We start from the raw sequence: 26,825 nt of genomic DNA on the forward strand, positions 1-26,825 counted from the left end.
GCCCCTGTTCCCGAGTATAGCCCAGGGAGGGCCCCTGTTTCCCCGTTCAGCCCAGGAAGGGCCCCTGTTCCCGAGTATAGCCCAGGAAGGGCTCCAGTTCCCGAGTTAAGGCCACGGAGGGCTCCCATTTCCCCGTTCAGCCCGGGGAGGGCTCCTGATTCCCCGTTAAGTCTGGGGAGGGCTCCTGATTCCCAGCTCGCTCCAGTGTCGGCTCCAGCCCCAGAGCTTGCTCTAGTGTCGGCTCCAGGCCCAGTGCCCGCTCCTCCAGAGCGTCCTCAAGTTCCCACTCGTCCTGAGCGCCCGCCTGAGCCCGCTCGTCCTGAGCGACCCCCAGGATACCTAGTTTTCCCCAAGAAAATTTGGGGGACATATGCCCGCGGCCGTGGTGGCCGAGCCGGCTAAGGTCACGGAGGATCCGCCATGGCCTCCTGAGTCCCCTGATCCACCATGGCAACCTGAACTGCCTGCTCCGCCATGGCATCCTGAGTCCCCTGCTTCGCCATGGCAACTTGAACTGCCTGCTCCGCCATGGCCTCCTGAGTCCCCTGATCCGCCATGGCAACCTGAACTGCCTGCTCCGCCATGGCCTCCTGAGTCCCCTGATCCGCCATGGCCTCCTGAGCTACCAGCTCCGCCATGGCAACCTGAACTGCCTGCTCCGCCATGGCCTCCTGAGTCCCCTGCTCTACCATGGCAACCTGAACTGCTTGCTCCGCCATGGCTCCCGGAGCTCCCTGATCCAGCCTCCAGGGCGCCCACCCCCACTCCCCGGTGGTATTGTTATGGCGTGGGACGCGCCTTCCGGGAGGGGGGAGTAATGTCACGTGTATGTTCCCATTTAGTTTCATGTCATGTTTCCTGTTCCTGTCCTCATTGTGTTAATCTGTATCCAGCTGTGTCTGATTAATTATCTTGTTTTCCCCTTGCATTTAAACCCTGTGTTTCCCTGAGTCTGAGTCCGCTGTTATATGTCATCCTTGAGTTCCAGTATTTACCCCTTGCTTGTTTGATTAAAAATCTATGTTGAAGTATTCTCCTGCGTCTCCTCGTTCCTCCCAGAGAGATCGTGACAACAGTGAATATGGGCAACAGGATAAACAGAATAGTGAAATTCTAAACTAAATAACATCATAATCAATAATAAAAAATAAAATAAATGATGACTCAATTTTCTCACAAAACTACAAATCCCGAGCTTTCAAGTTTGAATTCTTTGTGTTGAGCTAAGATATCAAACTGTTACCATATGATTTTCCGATCAGAGTTCACAAAATATCAACTTTCCACTGTCCCATTTTCTCATGCATGTGCATGGAGCAAAGTCTAATGTCACCACACCTATACTTTTTGTCTTCATTTTGAACAGTCTATTGTCTTACCATTTAAAACCTAACAAACTTAAACAAGATGCAACTTCTATAACAACAAGATGCAAGTCACTGTAAATATGTTGGTATTTTTTACAGAGAAAGACTGTAAAAATGCTACAGTAAAAACCTTAACTTGATTAATTGTAAGTTGATTTTTCTTTAAATAATTTTGTTTCAATCAGTAATGTACACTGGGAAGTTTTTTGTTATATCAGTTATTTAGTTTATTGATTTAGTTTATTTTAGTTATTTCAGTTTTGTTTATTGCATTAAATTAATGTCATGTGAGTTACCATGGTGTTTTGTCTTTAGTGTATGACCCTGTGCATCATCTATACATAAGTTTCTGGCAACCACAGCTGCTGTTTTTACTGCAAAATTGAACAGGATATTTTTTTACAGCAATGCAAATATAGAATATATATGCCATCATACATTTGAAAAAAAAAGTGTTGCCTTTACTGTATATCCATATACAGAAGTGATGTATGTGGTTTAAAACAACTGAAATTTACTTGTGAGAAAAGTCTACAGTGCTGTTGCGTGTCAAGAGCATAGTGATATTGTAATTGGTTGACCAATGTTAGTTCCTGTGTCTAACAGTTTCTCTTTTTTTGCTCAGTGAGTCAACAGCACAGTGTGTACCTCTGGGTCAGGCCAGTCACATTAGAAGCTAGTCCAGAGCTTATCAGCTCTTCCTGGTGAGAGGTCTGTCCTGATTCAAACACTCGTTACCAAGGGTGCGTCACACACGTCACCCAGAGTCTCTCATTTATGGCTTGGTATCGCTAGACATGTTCACACTGGTCCAGAGGATTGTGTTTCTGTCAGAACAAAGACATGTAGCTTTGAGATATCCGGAAAAAAAATAGCTAGGTTACACATCAGGAACATATTGCAGACACATAAATGACGTTTTTTTTTTTCCAGAAAGAGATTTGCATCCAATTGCGTTAAATTTGAATGACGACCAGTTGACAAACGGGCTTTAAAACTAAAGTTATTTTATGGTTATAAAATAACATTTCATTTGCTGTATCCTGTATTTCACTGTGGCCTACACATCTATCACAAATTATATATATACTGTTAGAAAAAAAAAGTATTTTCTTTTCATCTATTTATTCTTTTGTATATGAGTACTATATAGTGAGCGTAGCGACTTCCTGCTAATTTGGTATGATAAATGCTCTCAGTTCCTGTGTGATCACAGACAGTTCTCATGTTCAGTGCAGTTGACTACAAACAGCTCTGATGGAGAAATCAAGTATGCTAAGTTGTACTGAAGACCCAGAATCAGAGGTAAAAGATATTTTATAGATATCTTTAACTTGCAATGTGACTTACATGTCAAATATCTCTGTTTTATTTACATGTTTTACTCGATTTATTAGACAGACAGCTCAGCTGGCTTATTCAAAGTAATGAGCATAAGTCTGATAAATCTTTGTAGAGAATCAATTGACAGTTCAATAAATCAAAAGAAATGCACCTGACATACGCTTAACCCTAATTCAAAAATCTAAATTGAACACACATTCAATAAGACAGACATTGGAAGTATGTAAGCTTGAGATTTAGTATTTTACACTGCTTTGATGTCAAGTTTGTAGTATTTCCTAATATTACTCCTAGTATTATTCATATTGTATATAAATATATATTTTTCAATATTTTTTAAAGTGGACAGATTATATTGTATTTGCTTTAAATTGCCAACCAATCTTAGGCATGCTTATCAATGAACAATGTGAGCAAGATATGTTATGATATATGTTTTTATTGACTTTTAAAGGCTTGAAGAAGAAATTAAGAAATGTTGACGCTCCACACCAAATTAACGAATTAACCGAAACCCTTCATTGTAGTCTATCCTGGTTATGAATTGTAGAGGCCTATAGGAAGGAAACCTCTGAAAGAGTTTTACGAAACATTGTTTCCCAACTGAACTATGCAATTGCAATTGAGCCACACATTGGTAATGCAGTGAAGACTAGTTTTGGTCAAACCATGAAAACTGCGTGACCAAATATCATATTTGTTAGAGCGTCGGCTCGTAGTGCTCATGGTGGTGCACTTTCATCTGCTTTCTTTGTCATTTTTTGCTCTCAAAACAACACTTTTTATGGTGCCAAGTTCATGATTTTTGAATCCAAGGGAGTGAACTGAAAAAATGCTGAATTTAATGTAAATCGCTTTGGATAAAAGTGTCATAAAATACATACATTTAAATGTAACAAAACCTATGATGTATAATAGTAATCACAAACAGGTAAAAGCTAAACCAGAATGACGAGAACACAAATGCGGATGTATACACTCTACCGAGGTTTGTCTTGGTTCCTCAAAATTTGACTTTCAATCTTTACTTGCAGGACAACAAGTCCGACGTAAAAGCTATCATGGCTCGTTTCCAAGCAGGAAGTGTATCTACGGAAGGGACTCCAGGTGTTCGTCCAAAACCACCTGTCCAGCCCACCTTGTCTTCAGGCCCAGCGGTGGCTACTAAGAAGCCTGTTCTTGAAAGTAGCTTATCCAGTGGAGTAACTACTACCTCAATTGCCCCTAAACCTAAGAGCACAGTCAACACAGCTAGAAGCGCTCCAGACATGCACGAACCTCCGAAGTTAAAAGCTTTTGGGACTAGGTTTGAAAACACACAAGAGAACAACAAAGTCAACTTTAAAGTTCCTGTTAAACCCAAACCACCAGACTCGTCCCAGTACTCTGAGACTCCAAAGGTCCCATTCCCAAAGGTGCCACTACAGAAGCCTCCTTCAAGCATCATGGCGAATGATTCAAAGGTAACAAGTCCAAAGCCAATGGCCCCTATGGCAAAACCACCCTGGGTCAAAGATGCCCCGAAAGCTGAAGACAACAGCACTAGCCCTAATCCCACTCCTCCGAAAATGCCATCAGCACCCAAACCGAAAAGCACCATGGCTTTGCTACGCCAGCAGCCGGAGGAAAGCAGCAACGTGGAGTCTGTTGCAAAACCTTCCATAGTATCTCATGTGAAACCATCAAGTTTCCGTGTTAAAAACAGCTTCATCAAACAAGAGGAAGGCGTTAAAGAAGGTGCTAAAGTACCAAGTGCTAATGAGTCAGTCTCAAAGCCTGTAGCGCCTAATAAACCCATCATCACAAGAAAATCATCTGGACCTCCTATACAGACAGCCAACGATGATCCTTCGGCGCCCAAGAAGAAACCTTTACCCAATACCTATGCTTTGGGCAGCGCTCCTGCCAAACCCAACAGACCACCCAAAGTCAACCTTGAGAAGTTCAAGAAGGGCTCAGAGGCTACAACAGAGAGTGAGTACTGCCTGTCTAGCACAAAATGCGCAAGCTTTCTGTATGGCAGCATCTGAGGTAACAAAACAATAAGCAGTAAGCACTTCATCAGTCACATCAAAGCCACAAAGACTTTGTACGCAAAACAGCCACTGCTCATACACAAGCACAGTAGAGTAGACTTTGGGTCAAAGTGGTTTCCGTGGTTTTGCTTGTGACTGCTCTGCTTTCCTCTGAGACCGTTAGCAAGCCTGCACAATATAATAAGCACCATAAAGCCATAAAGACGAGAAACTGTGAGCAGATGCATATCTTAGTCAGTAATTTAAGTGCAAATGAGGAACATCACATGACTGTATCATTTATGCACTTTGACACCGTGCAACATACTTGTCTTTGATCTTTAGTTTTTTAATATATTGTGTTTATTGTTAACACACAATATATTATCACAGCATGTTAATCGGCATCAGAGCGCACCATCATGAAACGAACATTTAGATGCATGTGGTATCGAACAGCAATAACAAAATATTGGAAATTCAAGATTTCCTGCATGTGCTGAGCTAACTTCCTCATTTGAGTTTCTCTTTTCACTTGAGAGCTGAAGTCAGTGAAAAAACGGGGAAGCTAATTTAAAATAGGAACATAGTTTTAGAGATAGCTTTCATTTTTAACTTGTGATAATGGTGAGATCCTGTATAGGACCAGGTTTTGCCCTTAGCACCGTGTGAAACTTCCGTTCACCCAAAAATAAAAATTCAAACCTGCATGACTTTCTTTCTTCTGTGGAACACCAAAGTATGAATTTCAAAGAGTGTTTTTGTCCATACATTGTAAGTCAGTAGGGTTCTTTTGAGTTCTGAAAGGCTAAGAAAGTCATACAGGTATGAAAATGTATGACATGATGGTGAGTAAATGATGACAGAATTGACATTTTGGGTGAACTGGTCATGAGGTTAACTATTTTCTTGCAGGTCCAGGACCAAAGAATGTAACTCCCCCTCCCCCACCCGCCTCTCACCCCAGTAGTCAGCCGCCTCCACCCCTGCCCTCTCAACCCTTATGTCCCAACCTGCCCCCACGACATCCAGGACCTATGTGAGTACCACAGAAATGCCTCACTTAGCACTGTGACTGAATGATTCAGGTTATGACAATTTCTTTAACATCTGAATTTGGTGGTAATTCACATCCTTATATCTGTCTGCAGAATTCAAGATGAACATTATGATGATGTGGATAGCTTTAGAATGGGTAAGACCTATATATTCACTAACACAACCATACTCGCAACACTGCATTTAAAAATACAGTGAAAATTTAAAGGGGTGGTTGACTGTGCTTTTTCTAGGCTTGATTGTGTTTATGGGGTGCAGTCTAACATGTGTTAATGCTTCGTTTTTTAAAAACGCATTATTTTTCACATAATCTATCTTTATTCCACACCACTCTGCCCCTTCTCTGAGAAACGCGCTGATCATTTCCTTCTTTTATGAAGCCCCTCCCTCAGAAATAGGCGATAAAAACGCACTATTTTTCACATAATTTACCTTTATTCTACACCGCTCTGTCCCTTCTCCTATAAACGCGCTGATGATTTCCTGTTTTTATGAAGCCCCTCCCTCAAAAATAGGCAATAGGCTCTGATTGGTTAGCTGGCCCAGTCTGTTGTGATTCGCTAAACCACCTAGTGCGCGTCTAATCGTTATGCCCCTCACCTCACCCCATACCCGGTGTTGTATTGTAAATAATGGCATCGTCAATATTGCTTATCAATTTGAGCCCAAATGAGATGCAGAGGATATTAGTGAAGAGGATCGCGCAGAACCTGTACAAGCACACGGCTCTTAATGGTATGTTTTTTGTTTGTTGTTGTCTCATACTTTTAGATATGCTGTTATTTGTTACTGCTTCTGTTAGCTTCTAATATACGGTTTTATCCTGATTAATGCTTTAATACAGCATGGCAACTGCATGCGCGTCCATGTTTAACGCTTCTCATAGCTATGTGAAAAATATCTATCTATCTGTCTATACACATAAAGTGTATAATTGGAACAGTTCATTGTTGGAGCTGAGCTGGTGAGCTGATGATCTGAATGAGAGAGAGAGATGCAGAGCAGAGCGTGTGCAGAGCAGGGGGACGCAAGGAACAGGATTAAGAACCGCTGCTTTAGAACATTGATTTTGAAACTTGTGAATCCATTAGAATCATTAGAAAACAGAATCGCGATTCATATATGAACAGATTTTTTCGTGCTCCCCTAGTTTTGATGGCATGGCAACATCTCTTCCTCTTCTCTAAAGAAGCGCAGTATGGCCTCGCCCCCTTTGTTGCATGTTCCCGGGGGTGGGGTTTATGTACATTTCTGGGTTTGTGACGTCACTCGTTGTAGTCCCTATGAGCCGTTTTTGTAGGCATTAAACTGCCATAATTTTAAAAGACTCCATTTGCATTGAACTTTCAGCGTCGTAACTTTGCAAACATTGTTTATGCTCAAACAGCAACATTACACACTAACTAACGTTCAAAAAGTTAAATCGCAATCAACCACCCCTTTAAATATTTAAAAGAACTGTTTTCTTTTTTAATATTCTAAAAATTTAATTTATTCCTGTGATGCAAAGCTGAATTTTCCCCAGACATTACTCCAATCTTCAGTGTCACATGATCCTTCAGAAATCATTCTAACATTCTGATTTGCCGATTTATTTTTATCAATGCTAAAAACAGTTGTACTGCTTAATATTTCTGTCAAAAAACTGCAACTTTTTCCAAGATTTTTTCATAAACTACTGATTTTTTCTGCTTACTTATTTTGTAAGTTACCTGTTTTTGTTTAAGTTATTACTTAATCAAAACAACCCAACTGCAGTTTGATTGATATTACTTGGACTGCACAATAAAAAACATGATTTCTGAAAATAAATACAAATGGAGTTATCTGTTTTTGCAAATGAACTTTTCATATATATAATACAGTATATACAGGTGCATTTCAATAAATTAGAATGTCGTGGAAAAGTTCATTTATTTCAGTAATTGAACTCAAATTGTATTTCCATATTTTAAATTGATAGAAGCTCAATAGTTTATGTAATCCAATTCTTACTAATTTTAAATACTTTTTTCTCACATTTTATAATTATAGGCCAGAAAAACGAGGTAAGAAACATAGTGAAGGCATACAAATACTTTTTTAGAAAGTTTGTGGTGCACTGTCTCATGTCTCACCTCTTTTAGGGAAGTGGAAGTGATGGTGATATATATGAGGATCTTGATGATAGTAGGTAAGACATTTTAAGTTCTATTATTGCTGACACTGTCGGTGAGGTATAGCGGTCACCTCACCCACCTGGAACAGAGTGATACAAAAATTTTAGCTGCCAATAATCAAATGGTTAATTTCATGTTCTGCAGTGTTCACTTGTGTTTTGTGCTAATAAATGTTTAATGGTCCGCTTTGCCACAGGTCTGCTGCAGAGCCAGGTCAACCTCAGAAAAAGCAAGAAAAAGAACTTAAAAATCAGAAAGAACGGGAGAAAAAAGAGAAAGATGCAATTAAGAAGTTTAAAGTAAGTAATATATGTATATTTAGCACTTATTACACAACAACTAGTTATTGAGGTTTACTCTACTGGTTCATGGTGATTATAAAGGATTGTTTACCTGGTTTGTTCTTTCCTCAGATAACAACCCCCCTGCAGGTTATTCATCAGGTAAAAGCTAAAGCTGACTGTAAGGGTGGGAAACATGACCTTTCCATTAAGAAGGGCGAGTCAATTGATATCATTCGAATCACTGATAATCCAGAGGGCAAATGGTTGGGCCGGAGTCAAGATGGATCATGTAAGAGTTCACACTGTAAAATATATATATATATATATATATATATATATATTTGATGCGAACTGGTCACTGATCCTCTGAGAAAAGATGAAGTTGTCATTTCTCTATATTCCAGTTGGCTATGTTAAAACGGAAATGGTCGAGATCGACTTCAGCGTCTTGAAGAATAAAGGCCTGTCTCTTCCTCATAGCTTGGAAAATGAAGAGGTGTACGATGACGTAGAATCTATGGATGAACAATTGTAAGAGCCTGTAACACTTCCAAAAAAATTTTTTAACACATTTAAATTGATTCTGCAGAACTCCAAAGATTTTTACTAATAACTAATAATGTGAAAAGGCAGATTTGATCTAGATGCCACTTTAAGCACTTTTCTAGTCTCTTGTCCAGTCTAAAAAGTCAAGAAAGTTTAATTAGAAGTTACACAGAAGCAAATACTGCTTTTCGGATTTATATGAGAATTTGGTCACACTTTATTTTAAGCTCCAATTCTCGGTACTAGCAAACCATTAACTACGACTTTTGCCTGAGTAAACTACTAATTTGCTGCTTATTAATAATTACTAAGGTAGTTAGTTAGCATTTTTTAGAGTGTATTGATGTGATTAGAGATGTAGAATATGGCCATGCAGAATATGTGCTTTATAAGCACTAATAAACAGCCAATATGTTAATAATAGGCATGATAATAAGCAACTAGTAATCAGAATTGGTCCCTATACTAAAGTGTTACAGAGAATTTATATTTCTCTTTCATATTTCAGGAATATGAATGGGCAGCGGGGTAAGTTTTAATACAACTAATCCTTTTTCCAACTAATTGACTGTAAGGTTTATTTAATACTTTAAGTAGTAACTGTAAAAGAAACAGTCTCATTTTGAGAGGTGATACTTGAACAAGTCTGCCCTCTGCTGTTTATAGTTGTTCTACCTCCACCACCAGATGATGATTTGTATGATGATATACCCGATTCCAATCTTAATCCAATCAGGTAAGAACAAATAATATAATATAATATAATATAATATAATATAATATAATATAATATAATATATTGTTTTTGGAGTTTGGAGAATATAATAATATAATATAATATAATATAATATAATATAATATAATATATAAGGTTTGCAAACTGTGTGCATTATACTGTATGTGTGTGTCTGTATTACTGGATTTGTTGTTTGGCCACTCGTATTATGGATCTGTCTCACCCATACTACATTCCTCTGAAACCATAGCACTGGAGATCCCAGGTCTCTCTTAAAACCGCGCAACTTCTTGGACATGCTCAAAAGCTCGGTTGACTGGAGAAAAAGCCAAGTCCACAATAACGAGTAATTTTTACATTAGTAAGATGGAATCAGACAATGTTACTTTTTGATTTCCAATCACAATTGCATTTACAACTGCAACCATTTGTTCTAACAAAGCAAACTGATTAATGGTTCATTTCACAATCAATCCGATCTGTGCGAAAATGCCAAATAGCTCCTTCAAGGAAATTCTTCTGAGTCTCCTGTTATTAATGCTTTTCTAATCGTTTCTAACTATAACATTACTAGATGTGGATGATTTAATATTGCTGTGTCCTTTTCCCAAGACTTCAACCTCCCTTGATTTTGCTTTTTTTTCTTACAGAAAATGATTCAATTTTAAATGAAATCAGTTGAGTGGCTTTTGCCCATAAAATTATCAAATATTGATATACTTCTAACAATCTGTTTCAGCATTCCTCCCCCTCCACAATTTACACCTGAAGGTAATCAAGGTAAAAATGATTTTTATTCCTATACCACGCCTTCCAATTAACTATGAAACCGACTGAATTCTTTTCACTTCAAATGTCTTTACAACACAGATGCTTCCCAAGACATATATGATGATGTTGATTCATTCCCTCCCGCTCCATCACCTAGCAGGTAAACAGGACTTACCTTAAGTGATTTACCATTAATGATGTAAAACAGGATGATGCAATGTAAAGACTTTTACTCTTAAAATGTACTACTCTACTGTATATTAGCACATTTAAATCAGCCTGTCTTGATGATAATGATATTTCATTATCGCAGCCTTCCTCAAATGATATCTAAGGTGACCAAAGTGCATGAGGACCCAAAAAAGCAAAAAAGGTTAGAGGAAAAAGAAAAGGAATTTAGAAAAAAGTTTAAGGTGCGTATCAAATAACAGTATGGCATTATGCTGAGTGACCTGTAAACACTGAGTGCTTTCTTGATTGAATTTATAAGCAAACAATTTGGCATTTACTTTACCAGTACGATGGTGAGATTCAGGTGCTTCATCAAGCAACGATTGCCACCAGTAAGAAGGGAAGTGGGAAAGACCTGACTGTACAAGCTGGGGAGACTGTGGATGTCATCAGCAAATCTGACCCTGACAAATTCATCTGTAGGAACAAGGAGGGCAAATGTAAGTGATATTACATGAGATTTGACCTACACCAGGACAAGCATTAGTAATGATGACATTGTAAAATTTACTTTTCAGTTGGATATGTCTCAGCCAGCAACATCCAAACAGAGTAAGCAACTCGGAAAGTTTTTTTTTTTGTAAATTGTTTTGTCAATGTGTGAATATATGCAAAACGAAATTTTTTACTTTTTTTTTTTTTAGTGATGAGGTCTATGATGACATTGGAGATGGTACGTAGCAAATTCATTAACCTAAACATTATGTGAAAATTTAAAATATTAATTCTCCTACTAGATGGGATGTAATTTAAAACTGGCAGAATGCAGACCTTATTATTAAAACAGATAAATAATCACTTAACACTTTTACAGACTGCATCTATGACAACGACTGAAGACCTCACACCATCATCATCTCATCTTCTGGTGCAGCTTATTGTTTCTGGCGCTGATTATCTTCTTGGTTGTTGATGTTGAGTATATTTATTGTATAGACACATGTAGTATTAGGTTGAAATAAACAGCCTAGTGCCATCATGATATCATACTTACCTTGCCTCAGTAAAAATAAATGGCTTCTTGCCCATTGGCCTCAAAATATAGGTTTTCAAAGACTTTCACTTTCTTTTTCCTATCATGTGTTTGATAAATCAAGCTGAAACTAATTCTAAGACTCATTTTTGTTCCTGAGTGAAAGGCAGTATTTTGTAACCAGTCTTAATTTTCTCATTTACCTGTGTTTCTGTAAATATTACACTGCAAAAGACTGAACCGTTTTCATCACTTGCTAATAAATGTACACATTTGCACCCATTTTAAATTCAGCGTGTTAATTACGTCGATTGAACAATGTTTACATCTATGTTAACTTAATTTACGAACAGAAAATTTGATCAAACTTTGTGTCTGGAAAATAATTATCTGTGGCATTGTATTATGGTGAATATATCAAAGTTTTTGTGTCTATTTGTTAATGAGGGATTTGTGGACGCATGAATATTTTTAGATTTGTGCAGTAGCCCCTCACTGCAGAACAAAGATCCAGGGGGCGGGGTTGGATCCACATCTAGGGGGTTGAGATGGGTAGGTTTAGGTATATGTAAGGTGGGAGGAGTTGGATCTGGATCCAACCTTGCCCCCTGCCCCTGGATCTTGTGTTCTGCAGTGAGGACCATTTGTGGAGTATTCTCCACAATTATGGAATTCTACGTCTAATTCTAGTTCATTTTGAACTATTTGCAAATTATTTTTTAAAATATGAACACATTCATATTACACAACTCTTATCTGTATGTCTAATATGTCGCAAAACGCCTAATGTTTCTTGTCTCGTCACTTTGTTCATAACGGAAAAGATACCAAAACGACCATATTTTAGAAAAATGTCCAGCAGTTTGCATCGCTTGATATAACTGTCGATCGTTTGAACTTTTCTATCGTTAAACAGCTGTCAAATATTAGTTGTTTTGATGTTTACATAGTGTTACTTCCAATTTACCTCATTCTAATTCAACGCTAAACCCGGCTTCGCGCTGGCGCGCTCTCCTTCTGTGAACAGTAAGCCCCGCCTACTTTGATTTGATCGGCCATCTCAATCATGTTGGCATTGACTAGTGGTGTTAGACCAGCATAAAAAATGTACTTTTAAATATTTTTGTCATCCAAACAACAAACAGAGGGCTGGGTATTGGAGTGCAGCAGCGCAGTACAAAAACAAAATAAATATATTTGGCCATTTCTAAGTATTGGGAGCAACCTGTCCTCCTCAATGTCTATGGTAGTTACGGGCTTCTGAATAAAGTTTTGTAGTTGATTCAAAATATCTTTAGCTATTGCTCTTCAGAGTGTAATAATGTTATGACATCATTTTTGTTGTCAGATTTAGCTACAATTTGGCTGTATAAGGAAGTATAACAAGTTATATAACAAATAATGTTTCTGCCCCCCCCCCAAAGAACACAGGTTTTATGTCTTTCAAAAAAAATGTCAGAGCAACATTATGAAAAAATCCTATTTTTATGGAATATTGCAGTGTTTATTAAATAAATAATATAAATGATTTATCTGTGCACTTGTAATTTAGTAAAATTCAAGTGTACTTGTAACCTTTAATAGTAACCCCTCCTCACAATGACATCTCTTCTCTGATGACACGAGGGCTGGACAAAAATCCAGTTGAGAAGCCATTTCACTCAGATATACATCATCATACACCATAAATTATTAATAATTTCTGCTTAATTGCTCTGAAGATGTTATAACAACAAATACAGGAGAAACAAAAGAAAGAAAACAACAGTACAACAACATGGAAACCAGCCTTTATATTTGGTGTTTCTGTGGTCCTACAATGAGAAAGAATAACTTCTTTATAACTTAGAAAACAGTTTGTGGATTTTACATTGAGCACAGTAGCCATGCACAATGCACAGTAAATAACATGGGATACTGGTGACAGCTTGTTAGCTTACAAAAATAAGATACTATTTACAAAAGTTTTTCAACTGTTCACAAAACATTACACGTATTGCAGATTCTCTCCTCTCCAAAAAGAAACATTGAAACAATGCACAATAGTTTCTAAGTATGAATCAGTTCTTATAAAAAAAAGTCTTCTTCTTTTGTCCTAAATGTGCACTTTTTATGTACAATATGATTCAGACACTGCTTTTAAAGAGCATGTATTAAATATCTATCAAATAACTTTACAGTTAAGTAGATATGCTTACACAATTTACCTCAAGAGTGAAAACATCCTTGGCTGAATTGTTGTACTAGTACCATTTCTGTACATCCGTGACTGTATATCAATATTCCTCCTCATATGTATCCAAAACTGCATCTTATAGGACAGTGTGAACATGTGCAAGAAACAATGTGGCAATCTTAAAATAATATCCCTCATGCTATGGAGTATGATTATCTGTCTAAGCACAAGTGTATGTGGGTATAAAATGATGTGTATGTGTAGACAGATAGATAGATAGATAGATAGATAGATAGTGTATGTGTAGATAGACAGATAGACAGACAGACAGACAGATAGATAGATAGATAGATAGATAGATAGATAGATAAACATTTTTATATCTTTGGCTGCAAAAAAATAATTTGAAATGTCTGCATATCTCTATCCAATACTAACACAATGTGTCTGTCTGTGAGCAGAAAACCAATAAATAGATGTCAAAGATTTATGCCCAACAATTCTGTCCTTTTATGTTTGATAAGACTAAACCTCTCAAGAGGTCTGGGCTAGTGCATTTATCCATGTATGTCATTTAATAATCATTTTTGCATTTTAGAGGCATGCATTTAAAATACAACATAATTTAAAGCATCAGTCTAACATCTAACCTCACTAATCAAAGTCTGTCTTATGTCTGAGAGGAAACAGTGTCCTTTAGCTTCCATTCTCTATCAGCTTAACCACTCGGCCCCCAGCAGCACAAGATTTCAGTCCAAGAGATGCAACAAATGGGAACTTGAAGAGAAACGTCTGATCTCACATTGAACTGAAAGGCTTAAATCATTGTGGAAGGCTCAGGGTGACTGAAAAAGCTTTAGGTGTACATAGACAAAAACAGGATGTCAGTGCAACAGTTTCTAATACTTTCAGTTCATCGTGTGTTGGCAGTCGGAGCTGAACACCTGAAAAAGAGGAGAACAAAACAGAAGCTGGAGATCTCACATAACAGATCCATCAAATTTCATGTAGCTTCAAAATATTATACCTGTAAGTGTGTCCTGATATGACGGCCTCCAATGGCAAGCTTCCATTATGAACCTTCTTTGCACTTGTCGGGTATCCGGTGGTCCATCAACCCCCTCAGATGTGGGATGAAGGACAGAGGCAACAAGAAAGCAGGGCGCACACAAACACACACATATATTTGTGTGTGTGCACATGTGTGATATAAGATATAGGGAAAAGAGGTGCAGCGGTTCGTGGAGGCCATTCAGTGCAGGTGAAGTCAATGTCATTTATGACTGGGGCTGATCACAGTCGGGGTTGGAGGGTAAACTAGTGCCACGTTGACCCGCTCCGAGCCATTCTTGGAGCAGATGATCTCAGTAAGTCCCTCAGGTCGGGGCTGGCTTAACAGCTCACCTATAATGCCAACAAAAAGATAAAATAATTTTTTAAGTCACACTGATTTACACAATGTAACATTTCACAGAAGATTTTACAGGGCTCCAGAATTTAAAATAATTGGCGCACCAAAATGATTTTTTAATTAAAAAATTACAGAATCACATGATAAATAACACCGCCCTGCATTATATTTTCTGAATGAAATCCAACACTCGTTTCTTACTAATTTTGGGGTGCCTGTTTTTTTTTCTTTTTTTCTAGCATGTCACACTTTCTCTCAAATTATGATATGCATTTCGTGGAATTTTGCTTTCGACAACCAGGTGAAGAAGTCTTGTATTGTTCCATAATCTCCAGAAAAACTACCACAAAGACATGATTCATATCTTCCTCTGAGCCAGATTACAACTATTTGTTAAATTTTCAGTCAGATTGCACATGTATGATTGATTCTGAAGACATTATTTTATGCCTAATCTTGATTTCAAGGTTAGAATTATGGCCAGGGACAGAATAAAAAACAAACATGACCCTGATGTTTTACTACATCCAAGGAGTGACAGAAAATTACAGATTTTGTAGGAAAAGCGTATTTATTAATACTTATTAAAGTTCTTTGACATTCAATGGAGTGTTTGAACATTTTTCCACTCTTTTGCATATTGTAAGTTAAATTATACAATTTGTATCCATCTTTTCATCATTTCATGAATCTTTTTAATTGACTCATTAAAAATAAGATATGATAAGAGTCATTTTTTCCACAAATTTGGAAGCCACCCACCAGCCCACATTATTTCACCTTTTTTTAAATTATGGCATTCCTAGTGAAAACCGACATTACTATTACCATTACAAATCTCCACCAATAAGAGCTCTTTTTTGATTATGTCATTCACAATGCTCCATGGGATTGTAGTTCTTTCTCTCATTCAAGCCGTTTGTCTTGTCCGATTTTTGCATATGGACTCACACAAAGCTATCCTTTTGCCAATGGTGACTAGATTCTGAATTACTGACACAAATATTTATTGTTTATTACTATTTCCATCCTTATATAAAGTATTATTCCATTTATATCCAAATTGTCTCAAATGTTCTATAGGAGCGCCTTCAAAATCTACCACATGGTGGCGATGTTTAACAAGCTTTTACCTGATGTGTAAGAAGTCTTGCTGTCCCCAATAAACCACCTTACACAATGGCTTACAATAAGGGCTAAAGCTATTAAAGCTTATTCTATTTATAATTTAAAACTCACTGATCCTCTGAAGAACCAGTACCAGTTCCCGAAATACTGTAGAAGAGCATCTGTATGCCTTTATGAAGTAGATTATGACAGCTCGTCTTCAGGACGCAAAACCTGACGGTGATAAAGTCTCTTAACATCTATGTTACAAAAACAAGCACGTTAAATCCAGCCTAAGCAGCCTGAATTGATAGGAGAGCCGTCCATGTCTATAAATAGAGACCTGTAATGAAGGATTCCAGTGTGCTACTCAGCAAGTCAGTAAGCAAATGGGCACGTTCTGAGTACTTAAGGGGGATCAGACAAACCGCAGGAAGACAAAGAATTACATCATGTGTCAATCCGAGAGATTATAGACTGCAGTCATCTGCACATCTGCTTCAATGTGATTTTGAATTCGCTTTGAAACAAAAAGCCAAAATCTTCTTGATTTCATCAGATCTCATTTTCATTTAAAACAAGAAACCAAGATGAAAGAAAAAAAACCCTTGAACTATTCTGAACATATTGTTATGTCACAGCAAAATGGTAATCGCTAATATTAAAAATATTTTCTATACAGTGTATATATTACTTGTGACCAAATGTTTTAAAGGGAATTGAATACATTTGCCCCAAAAAGTATTCAGACACTCAAAGTAGGCATGAAACATAAATTGTAATAATCTTTTCTGCACTATTTTGCCGTATATATGACTACAGCGGCTTCTCGGGGAAAAAAAATGTATGACAGGACTAGAAATTATTGGATCTTTGAATCTTTGTTGCTTGCGTTAATGTTTTTGATTAAAGACTATGAGGGCACATGAATTAAAAAACAATGATGTGCATTGATAAACACTGCAATTTTGATTCCATGACAACTTAAAGCAACACTTAAAGGGATAGTTCACCCAAAAATGAAAATTTGATGTTTATCTGCTTACCCCCAGGGCATCCAAGATGTACGTATTCCCAACTTCTGAGCCTGCTCACCTGAAGTTATGGTTGATTGCTCTTCGGCTGGATATCAACACACCCATTAACGTAAACTACGGCAGAGCGCGTGCACACCTCACGCACCGGATGCCGTGCGTGCGCCCAAAGACGCTTGTTACCATTGCCATGCATTATACGACTGATAGACAGCAACGGTTAAAGTTAAAAATCATCATATGTGTTCTACTGAAGAAACAAAGTCACCTACATCTTGGATGCCCTGGGGGTAAGCAGATAAACATCAAATTTAAATTTTTGGATGAACTGTCCCTTTAAATAAATGTATTATTTTAAGACATGATGAATCAAATCTTAAACATTTTTTTAAATTATTTTTTTAGTGGAAGTATGAAGTCTGTTTCCCCTCTAATTCACCTCAAAATCTTTCTAAATGCTGCTTAATACGATATTTTACATTTTACATTTTAACAACAAGCCTACATTTTTTTTTTTTTTATGTAAATTTAAAAGTCCAAATATTTTTTGAAGAAACTGTAGATTCCTTTATTTGTTACCTTAGCTTGCATGAAGTATCAGCCCCACAGACTATAAATAAACTATAAAAAATATGATCCGTATTAATGATGTAATAATGCATCAGCCACTAATATTGCCCAGACCTATCCTAATAACATCAGGTTTGTTCTGGTTTTAACAACAGACAACCACAGGTATGTGTGTTTAAATATTAACCGACTCGTACAGCACTTACGCCATTAGCTCTATTGATTTCCTGCTCTCCTTAATTCTAAATAAAGGAGGAATTCCACTAGACTGAACTTAGTCACTCAGCTGAAAGGTGAAGGCCAATAAGCTAGTAACCAGAGTTATGTGAGATTAGCAAACAGTTAACACACAGTGATTATGAAAGGTCTTGTTTCTGATTCGCCATGTATTTTCTGTAGACAGAGATTAGGAAATTAGTCAGCAGTTCCTTTATGGGAATCATACAGAATAAAGGTTCTTGCTGATTCATTCTTTGTTATTTGCTCCTCCTCTAGTCTGGCTTATAGTTCTGCTAATGTGTGTTGGAACGCAGTCATTCCTGGCATCAAAACTTAAGAATCTTCCATCTTTCTTGACTTTTGGCCTCAATAACATTTCTAGGTGCCTTTCTGCACTCGGGCCTGTTTGTTCCTCTGCCAGACTCTCCATTTGTGCATCACAATAGTTTTTTTTTTTTTTTCTTGCTCTCTGAGGTGCATTATCAGGTCCTTAAAAGGTAAACTGCACTCCCAGCAAAAGCTTCAAGTCAATACCACTGTACAACAAGACCTAGTAAGCAAGAATTGCTAGCAGGCTTATGGTTAAAGCACAAGAGCCATGAACCATGATGAGCTATAAAGGCCTGTGCAGTGAACAATGACTTCTGCAGACCTTTTTTTTTTTCATTGTGAGTATATGAGACACAATACACTTCTTCATTCTTCCTTAAAGTCTACAGTTTTCTGTTATTTCTTTCATGACAACTCTGAGAGTTTAGCATGGTAAGACAATATTTATGTGTTTGGTCTTGGCAGAATAGATATGCTAGTACTGAGACTTGCTACTGCCAATACATCCACAGACATACTGCTGTGAGCATGTAGGAAATACTCCTGCTGCTAAATTACCCCCATATAACATATATGAAATTACCCTATAGCAAATCTATACAGGTGGAGCTGGGGAAGGAGGAGGGTTTCTGAAATGCGCTGCAACTGCGACAGCAAGCACTTCCCAAGTATTTGAATGTTGAGCAGCTCAATGACTGCTGACGTGAAAAGAAACCAATCAGCTGCGACATGTGAATAATAAAATGATTATATCAAATTGAGAAAGAAGTTACAACCTATTGGCCTGCGCCATCTAGAGTTTCATGACAGAACTTTGTATTTATTGCCAAGGTGATAAAACCCAAAGTATAGTAGTGTTATAAAGGGACATTAAATGTTTAAAAAATTAAAACATAAAAAAAAAAACTTTGCTAGATTTACGACATTACTAGGGATGCACCGAAATTAAAATTCTTGGCCGAAGCCGAATAAAATTAAACACTGGGCCGAAGGCCGAATACGGTTTTTCGAGTTTTACTTTTATTTACTTTTAAAACTTTTATTTTGGCGGAAATGCGCAGGAAGACCTCAATGCTTATTTTTGTTGACAAAAGAATACGTCGTACGTATTGCATTGTCACATACCTTGTAAAAATTCATAAAAATGTGACTGAGCAACTGACGACTGTATCAGCGCAGATTTTCCTCGCGCTTTGGACTTTGCATGCCTAGACATTATGTATGTTAACTGCTTTATCAGTCTTGTGCTGCTACAGAGAATGATAGGAAATATAGTTTCCCGTCGTACACTCTCAGAAATAATGGTACAAAAGCTGTCACTTGGGCAGAACCTTTTTAAAAGGTATACTTTTGTGCCTATTAGGTTCTAATATGTACACTTTAAGTACTAATATGTACCTTTAAGGGTTTGTACCCTTTAGGTACAAACATGTACCTCTTGAAAAGGTCTCCTTACAAATCAGCTAAATAATTTCCATTTTTGATGTAACACCCAATTTTCACAATCTAATCAATCTATTAAATAAACACCATCCACTTTGCTCATACAACAGCCTGTTTGACTACAAAATACATTCAATTGTGGAAGTAAAACGTATCTTATCTCTATTGTGCATGTTAACAACACACGATATGTGTAAAACATTTTAAAACATCTCTAAATGATCAGAAGTTCCTCTTCTTGATAGAACGAGTTAATAAGTAATAAAAACAGGTCAGGTAGATCAGTGGTGAGACTGCTGGCCACATAATTGCACTGTAGGGGTTCCCTCCACCCCCATGACCCATTAGACTTCCCTCAGCCAAAAACGGGAAACTTTTTATGCGTTTTGCCTGTTCGTTTACATGACAACAGCGTTTTGGGGACTGATGCCCTGTCCACACGAACACGGTTATTTTTAAAACAGCAGCTTTTTTTACACAGTTAGGCCATTCGTCCACACGCAAACGCAGCACCAGTTCACTGAAACCGATCAGGGAGTTTTTGTTATCTCCGTCTACTGGAAACTTTTTCAGGCTTCTGATTGGCCAACGTGGCTTTACGGTTGAGATTATATCGCCACCTGTTGGTTTGGCATGCTCTTGACAGTGCTTCATAGCATGCGTTTGCATTTTCATGTGGACGGAGATTTTTTTTAAAACGGAAGAAGGAAAAACTCAGTTTATAAAGATACCTGTGTACGTGTGAACATGGCTTGAAAACGCATATTTTTGAAAACAGGTTTCAAAGTGGAAGTTTTTGAAAACGGCACCGTTGTCGTTTCTGTGTAAACACCCAAAACGGAAATCTTTGAAAAACGGTGACGTAATGGGAGTGCGTAGCACGTGTTAGGTATGTAGACATGCGCAGTACGTGTCGATTTTAAAGGCAAGCACGAAGAGTACATGGTATTGTTGTTGCTGCTCAAGAGTTTGCTAACGCTTCTTCAGCAAAGTGTGGATTTACTTCACCAATATTACAACCAACAGCGGAGACGCATCATATACAACATATAATCATCACTTCCCTACAGGTACTGTTTACTAACAAGGTGACAGCGCCAACTACTGGCCTGGCATACGTAATACAGCTCGGTTTTGAAAACGTTGTCGTGTATACGTGAAACTTTTTAAAAACGCAAGGGAAAAACTTTTCTGTTTTTGACTACATCGTTGTCATGTAAACGTAGCCTTAAACTCCAAACATCCGGGGTGGCAATGTTGCCGTCATGTCAAGGTCAGGTCAGCTGACTCGCTTCAGTCCACAATTATTACTTATTAATGAGAGCCAGGGTGCAGAATGACAGTGAATGGACTAATTCTACTTTCACTGCTTGAGAAAGAAGTGTAACAACAACTAATGAAATATATAGCAATTTGTTTAAATTTGTATGTATATTGGGAAGTAACCCTTTCCTTGAAAGGCATCTCTTTGTCCCTACCGAAATGTCTTCTACTGTAAGCTATCAATACAAACACTCACCTCTGCTCTTACATTAACAATAACAGGTGAAACACTGCCACCCAACACCATGAGAAAGGCCAAGGCTTTTCAATAATGAAATGGAGGCCTAATCCTGTTACACACAATTCACACACTCTTTACTGGGAGGTAAACCTGTCCTATGCCTGGAGGCAGGGAGGACAAAAAGTTGAACCTAGAGAGAATTAGTTACCTACACAATAAATCTAGAAACACTGAATCTACAAACACACTTCCAAAAGGGCACACTGCAGTTTAAACATCCTGTACTCGCTGGGACAGGAAGCAGCAAAGAGAATGAAACAATGAGGCCCATCTCCATAACAAAGCCCACTGTTGCTACACGGCATGTCTGGCTTCGACTTCACTCCTACAGTCTATTGCTCATACTCAAAATCTTGCATTCCAGTGGCACATTCTTCATCTTTTGTGTTCTGTGCTCCAAATGTTCTATTAACAGTCAACCATACTCTATCACTAACTCTCAATAACTAAAACAATATGAAGTACACTGTCAAAGGGAAATATGCAAATATTTGAGTCAGATATACCAGTATCTGATTTCATGATTGATTTTAAAACCTCTTTTGCATATTTAAAAAAAAAAAGGTTTGTTTAATGATTTATGATGACAATTTTGGTCGATACCGATAAACTGATAATTATTTTCATGTTATGGCAAATAACCAATAAATGGCCAATATTCTATAATATTTTGTCTAAATAAATTACAAATAAAACACTAAAGTTAAAATAAATCTGAAAAAGTGGGTGTGTGCATCACAACATCAATGAACAGTATAAAAAAAATGAATATTAATTTTAAGATTTGCTAGATTACATTTATAAATTGTAATTAATTATTAGTGGTTTTAAAAAAATGTTTTAAATAACTAATGGTGGCAAGGGTAATCTGTCTAAATGTAAAAATAGGGCAAAATGGGGTAATGAGAATTTTATATAAAGGTATTATTACAAAATATTCTATCTATCTATCTATCTATCTATCTATATCTATATATATATATATATATATATATATATCTCTGTTGTGATAATATTAATAGCAATAAAATGGTGCCAATATATCATGCATTCCTACTAAATTGAAAGGATGTAATAAAGGATGTAAGTTAAAATAAAGAATGTACGTTATTTTTATTAAGACTGAAGCACATGCAATGAGCTGTATGTCTGTTACATCTTGAATTAGACACAGAATCCAACCACAAAACACACAGACAAAAGACAAGCGCTTGTCTAGCCCTACTGTCGCAAAGCTATTTTATCTTTAACGCACTCATGCTGTGACTCGCTCTGCAGCCCTTTGTGAAGTCTGAAATCTGTGTCAAAGACATCCTGGAATGCTTCATCTTTTTCTCGAGTGTCCAGAGGATGTGGATTCATAAAGGTACTGCCAAAACAAACTGCCTCCGGAATTAACAGCGTGTAGCTGACATAGCGCTTGTCAAGCAGAAGTTCAGCTTGATTTATTGAATCTTACAAAACAAAACCGCGCCGTGAATATTTGTGAATTTTTGAACCTATGTTTGATGCCCAAAAATGCTCACCGGGTTTCAAGACAAGGGAAAACTGACAATTTGCTGCAACCGTCTTTCTGCACCACATATGGTGGTATGCATCACTCATTTCCCACCGTTTGACCTCTAGCTCAGTGTGGCGGATGGTAAACAGTGATCAGGCAAGACTGTAGAGTGAACAGCAGTGTGCAGCCACTCAAGGCCGGTGACTCGGACGGAGGATTATCACTCGGAGTGATAAAGCACAAATCGCGTCATTGAGTGAATCAGGGTCATCCCCATGCACACACGCATTCACACGTATACACACAACTTATGCTGACACAAAGATAGACTTGAAATAGTCTTTTCCCCTAAGAATGTGGTCATAACGGAATTGCAAATTCATCAGAGCACAAAAGGAAATTTCATCAAAACTTTATCTGAAACTCCATTTCTGCTGATGTGTTCAAGGTCAATTTCCAAATAAAACAAAAAAACATAATAGATTATGTATAAACTGAAACAGAAATATTTATATTAAAATATATATGTATGTATATATATATATATATATATATGTGTGTGTGTATGTATGTATGTATGTATGTATAAAGAGAAAAATACTAAATAACCAATATTATTTAAGCTTACTTTTTATGGCCAAATTCTGATGGATAAAATATATAAAATATTCTGGGGGGAATTCACTAAAATTTAATTGTGTCTGCTGATTGTGAGTACATATATACATAATAAATATATATATATATGTACATTGTGTGTATATATATATATACATTGTGTGTATATATATATATATATATATATATATATATACACATACACACACATGGTTATAATGCTCTTTTCCATCATTTGATCATCATTTGATGAATAACTGCTGCCATTATCATAGAAAATGTATCCATCACAGGTAGAGCTGGGGAAGGAGCATCCCAGCTCCACCTAAATATATAAAATATTCTGGATTCTGAACATTCATCAAACACTGTTTATCTCCTATTTTTCATAAGCATGAATAAAATTGGTAAATAATTTGTTTTAAATTTCGCACTCAAAATTCAGTACTTTTTATTTTGCACATGGAAGAAAAACAATCGTTTTATCTCTCAGGCCTTATTTAGTTAATATAAATATTAGTAATTATAAAAGTAAAAAAAAAATTGCCTAATTAAAAAAAATATATGTCCAAAAAAAACTGACAATGACTGGTCAGTAAAAATGAATCCTCCTTTCCCCTCTACATCAAACCTAACAAACAATAAAACTGTACTACATAATATAACAATAAACAGTGATGTAAAGAAACGCGTCACACGTGCATGCATTCATCGGCATGTAGAGCCAGAGCTTAACAGCCGTCTGGATTCAGATGTCTCAGTCAGTGCCGAGTGTCCTGATGAGATTTCCATGCAGCTGTCTGCTCTGCTGAAAAAGCCAAACGGCTGAGGTTAAAAGAGAATCCCATTTAAACATATGCTCAGTGCTTTAAGAAATCTGTCACCGAATAGCCCTGAAATCAAAGGTCTGTTCACGGCCATTAAGAATTAAATAAATATCTCTAAGAAGAACGACAGTGATGTATTAAAGTCAACAGTTGAATCAAACATAGCAAAATTAACACAATCATTAACTAAAGGGTGGACCACTATAAGTTAGAGATTTCTAACATACGCTCGACAAAAAACACAAGTTAAAGGGACAGTTCAACCAAAATCATTCAACCAAAAATTGTCATTTCAAGTACAAAAAGTTCACAAAAGAAGCAGCGATATCTGATTTGTGAACAAATCATTATTTTGACCTGGACCTTTGAACGATCCAATTCACTGACTTTGTCCCTCTGTGTTCCATGGAAAAAAGAAAATCATACAGGTTTGGACGACATGAGGGTAAGTAAATGATGACTGTTCCTTTAACACACTGTTAAAATATAATTGTTTATGAATCTGTATTACATTCATCTGCAAAATCAGAGAACAAAATGCACTAGAACTAGTACCCAAGAACTGCCAACTTCTATGGGTCATTTTCATGGGTCTTAAAACACATAGGACTCCATAGTGAGACAGAAGCATAACAACAGTCATTGGACGTGTATGGAAGGACTGACATGTGAGACGAATCATGACTGGAAATGGAAAATGACTCAAAATCAGCACCATCAAACTTCATTCACTGCAGACAATGAGGGGAAATCAGAGGAAGGAATCATGACAAATCCATATCACTGTCTCTCAGTAACTCTACCAAAATCTGATTATAACCACACAAATGGCCATTCTCAGACTTGAGTAAGGACTAAGGAATTTGTAAACATTTCTTGAGTACAATTCATATATCCTCTTCATCAAACACAAATTGTATTCCGATGTCTTTTTCATCCCATTCCAGATGTTTCTAAACATTTCATTGCACTCTTTATTCTCCCTTTGTTATTTGAGAACCCCACACAGAGACGTCCATGAAGGTAACATGATGTCAAACAATATTGTAAGCAAAGATCAGGGCTTCATTTATGCAGATCTGGAACAAGCTAGACACAAATGATGAAACAGAACTAGATTGTTCCCACTCTAATTTACAACATTATCTAGATTGCAAGTGCTCAGTGTTGGGTTGCTTGCAGTCTTGACATCTTGTAGTCTCACCACCCACTTAAATAAGACGTGACCATCTGAGTGATATGTAAAACTAGGGCCCTCTGAAATCAATTTTATTTTTTTCCCAAATTCCATTGTATTTTTCTCCAAATTCTGTTTTTTTCCCATTTTAATTCTTCTGGATTTTTCTGTTTTAATTTGTCTATACTCTGTTTTAATGGTTAAAACAGAGTATAGACTATACTAACTCTGTATAGTATAGTATAGTATAGACTGTTAAAACAGAGTATAGTATAGAGTATAGATTAAATTGTATTAATCAAAAAGCATGTCTAATAATTGAAATCATGAAAATTACAATATTAAACAGCAATTTTGGTAAAAGTTTAACAACATTTTTTTTTAATTTTAACACCCTATGAAATGTTTTTTTTTCTCTCTCAAATTCAGTTGGATGAATTTTAATTTTCTGGATTCCATTTTAATTGTGTCATTAAATATTAATAATCAAAAGCATCTCTAATTAATTTATTTTATTTAAAAAAAAATAATATCAGCAGTTACAAGAAAGGTTACCTGCAGTTATTGCTGCACCGGATACTGAAAGCAAAGATTCACATACTTTTGCCACTCACAGATATTTAACACTGGATCATTTTTTCTTAATAAATGACAAAATGTTTTTGTCTCCATTGTTTGATTGAGTTCTCTGTCTACTTTCAGGACTGATGATGTTTTGGGTTATATTTATGCAGAAATATAGAAAATTCTAAAGGGTTCTACTGACTATGGCTGAGAAGTGCTTTGTATTCAAGACAGCTGAAGAACATTATCATTAATTGTGTACAAGTTGAGAAAAACTCAACTAAGCTAGCATCGCTATCTATCTGTATCTTGTTAATAAAAGGCTGCTGTAAGCTTGATCCGCCATCTGACTGGCTCGAGACAGATGCTCACATCTGGTCCGTAATGAGATCACTGCCGGCCCCACACGCATTATGGCCATCCACCAAGCCGCCATCAGTATGTGCTAGCTTAGGCTGACACATTATGCCAATCATGCTCAGTTGAATTTGTATCGATTTTAGAGATGCAGGACGCCCCAAAGAGAGAACCAGAGCTTTTGAAATTCAGCAGCAGCAGTGAGGAGCAGGACGCTTTGTGAACGAACCAAACACTGTAAAAAAAAATCCGTGACATTTACGGTAAAATACCGGCAGCTGTGGTTGCCAGAACTTCACCGTTAAAAATATGTAAGCAACATTTTAGGTTTTACAGACTTAAATTCACAATAAAAAAAACATATTTCATTTACTGATGTAATGTTAATAAACCAGCATATTGAAGTACTAATATCTGTTTTGAACCATTGTAATACTGATAA

The 26,825-nt window shown here is 36.9% G+C and overlaps 2 protein-coding genes across 7 annotated transcripts in view; one reads left to right on the forward strand and one right to left on the reverse strand.

Moving 5' to 3' along the window:
* The window catches only part of fyb1b (FYN binding protein 1 b), a 23,163-nt gene extending 11,350 nt beyond the window's left edge, over positions 1-11,813 (forward strand). Inside the window, exons 1-19 of one of the 6 annotated variants that reach the window (XM_016477365.1) lie at positions 2,595-2,672; positions 3,746-4,685; positions 5,642-5,765; positions 5,878-5,921; positions 7,820-7,833; positions 7,912-7,958; positions 8,141-8,243; positions 8,358-8,517; positions 8,633-8,759; positions 9,283-9,302; positions 9,441-9,510; positions 9,761-9,856; positions 10,250-10,290; positions 10,381-10,441; positions 10,595-10,694; positions 10,799-10,952; positions 11,031-11,064; positions 11,157-11,185; positions 11,327-11,813. In XM_016477365.1, coding sequence (XP_016332851.1) covers positions 2,625-2,672; positions 3,746-4,685; positions 5,642-5,765; positions 5,878-5,921; positions 7,820-7,833; positions 7,912-7,958; positions 8,141-8,243; positions 8,358-8,517; positions 8,633-8,759; positions 9,283-9,302; positions 9,441-9,510; positions 9,761-9,856; positions 10,250-10,290; positions 10,381-10,441; positions 10,595-10,694; positions 10,799-10,952; positions 11,031-11,064; positions 11,157-11,185; positions 11,327-11,349 — 2,235 coding nt within the window. In that variant the 5' untranslated portion in view covers positions 2,595-2,624 and the 3' untranslated portion in view covers positions 11,350-11,813. Of the gene's footprint in view, positions 1-2,594; positions 2,673-3,745; positions 4,686-5,641; positions 5,766-5,877; positions 5,922-7,819; positions 7,834-7,911; positions 7,959-8,140; positions 8,244-8,357; positions 8,518-8,632; positions 8,760-9,282; positions 9,303-9,440; positions 9,511-9,760; positions 9,872-10,249; positions 10,291-10,380; positions 10,442-10,594; positions 10,695-10,798; positions 10,953-11,030; positions 11,065-11,156; positions 11,186-11,326 lie in introns of those variants that run through there. The other 5 variants (XM_016477366.1, XM_016477367.1, XM_016477368.1 and 2 more) reach the window with 5 other exon arrangements.
* A 2,197-nt stretch (positions 11,814-14,010) lies between these two features.
* Positions 14,011-26,825, reverse strand: part of LOC107681154 (malignant fibrous histiocytoma-amplified sequence 1 homolog) — a 30,918-nt gene continuing 18,103 nt past the window's right edge. The window contains 2 exon segments of the mRNA XM_016477346.1: positions 14,011-14,605; positions 14,689-15,065. Coding sequence (XP_016332832.1) covers positions 14,935-15,065 — 131 coding nt within the window. The 3' untranslated portion in view covers positions 14,011-14,605; positions 14,689-14,934.

Source organism: Sinocyclocheilus anshuiensis, unplaced genomic scaffold, assembly GCF_001515605.1.
Source record: "Sinocyclocheilus anshuiensis isolate Anshui unplaced genomic scaffold, SAMN03320099.WGS_v1.1 scaffold412, whole genome shotgun sequence".
In the NCBI taxonomy this organism is placed as follows: domain Eukaryota; kingdom Metazoa; phylum Chordata; class Actinopteri; order Cypriniformes; family Cyprinidae; genus Sinocyclocheilus; species Sinocyclocheilus anshuiensis.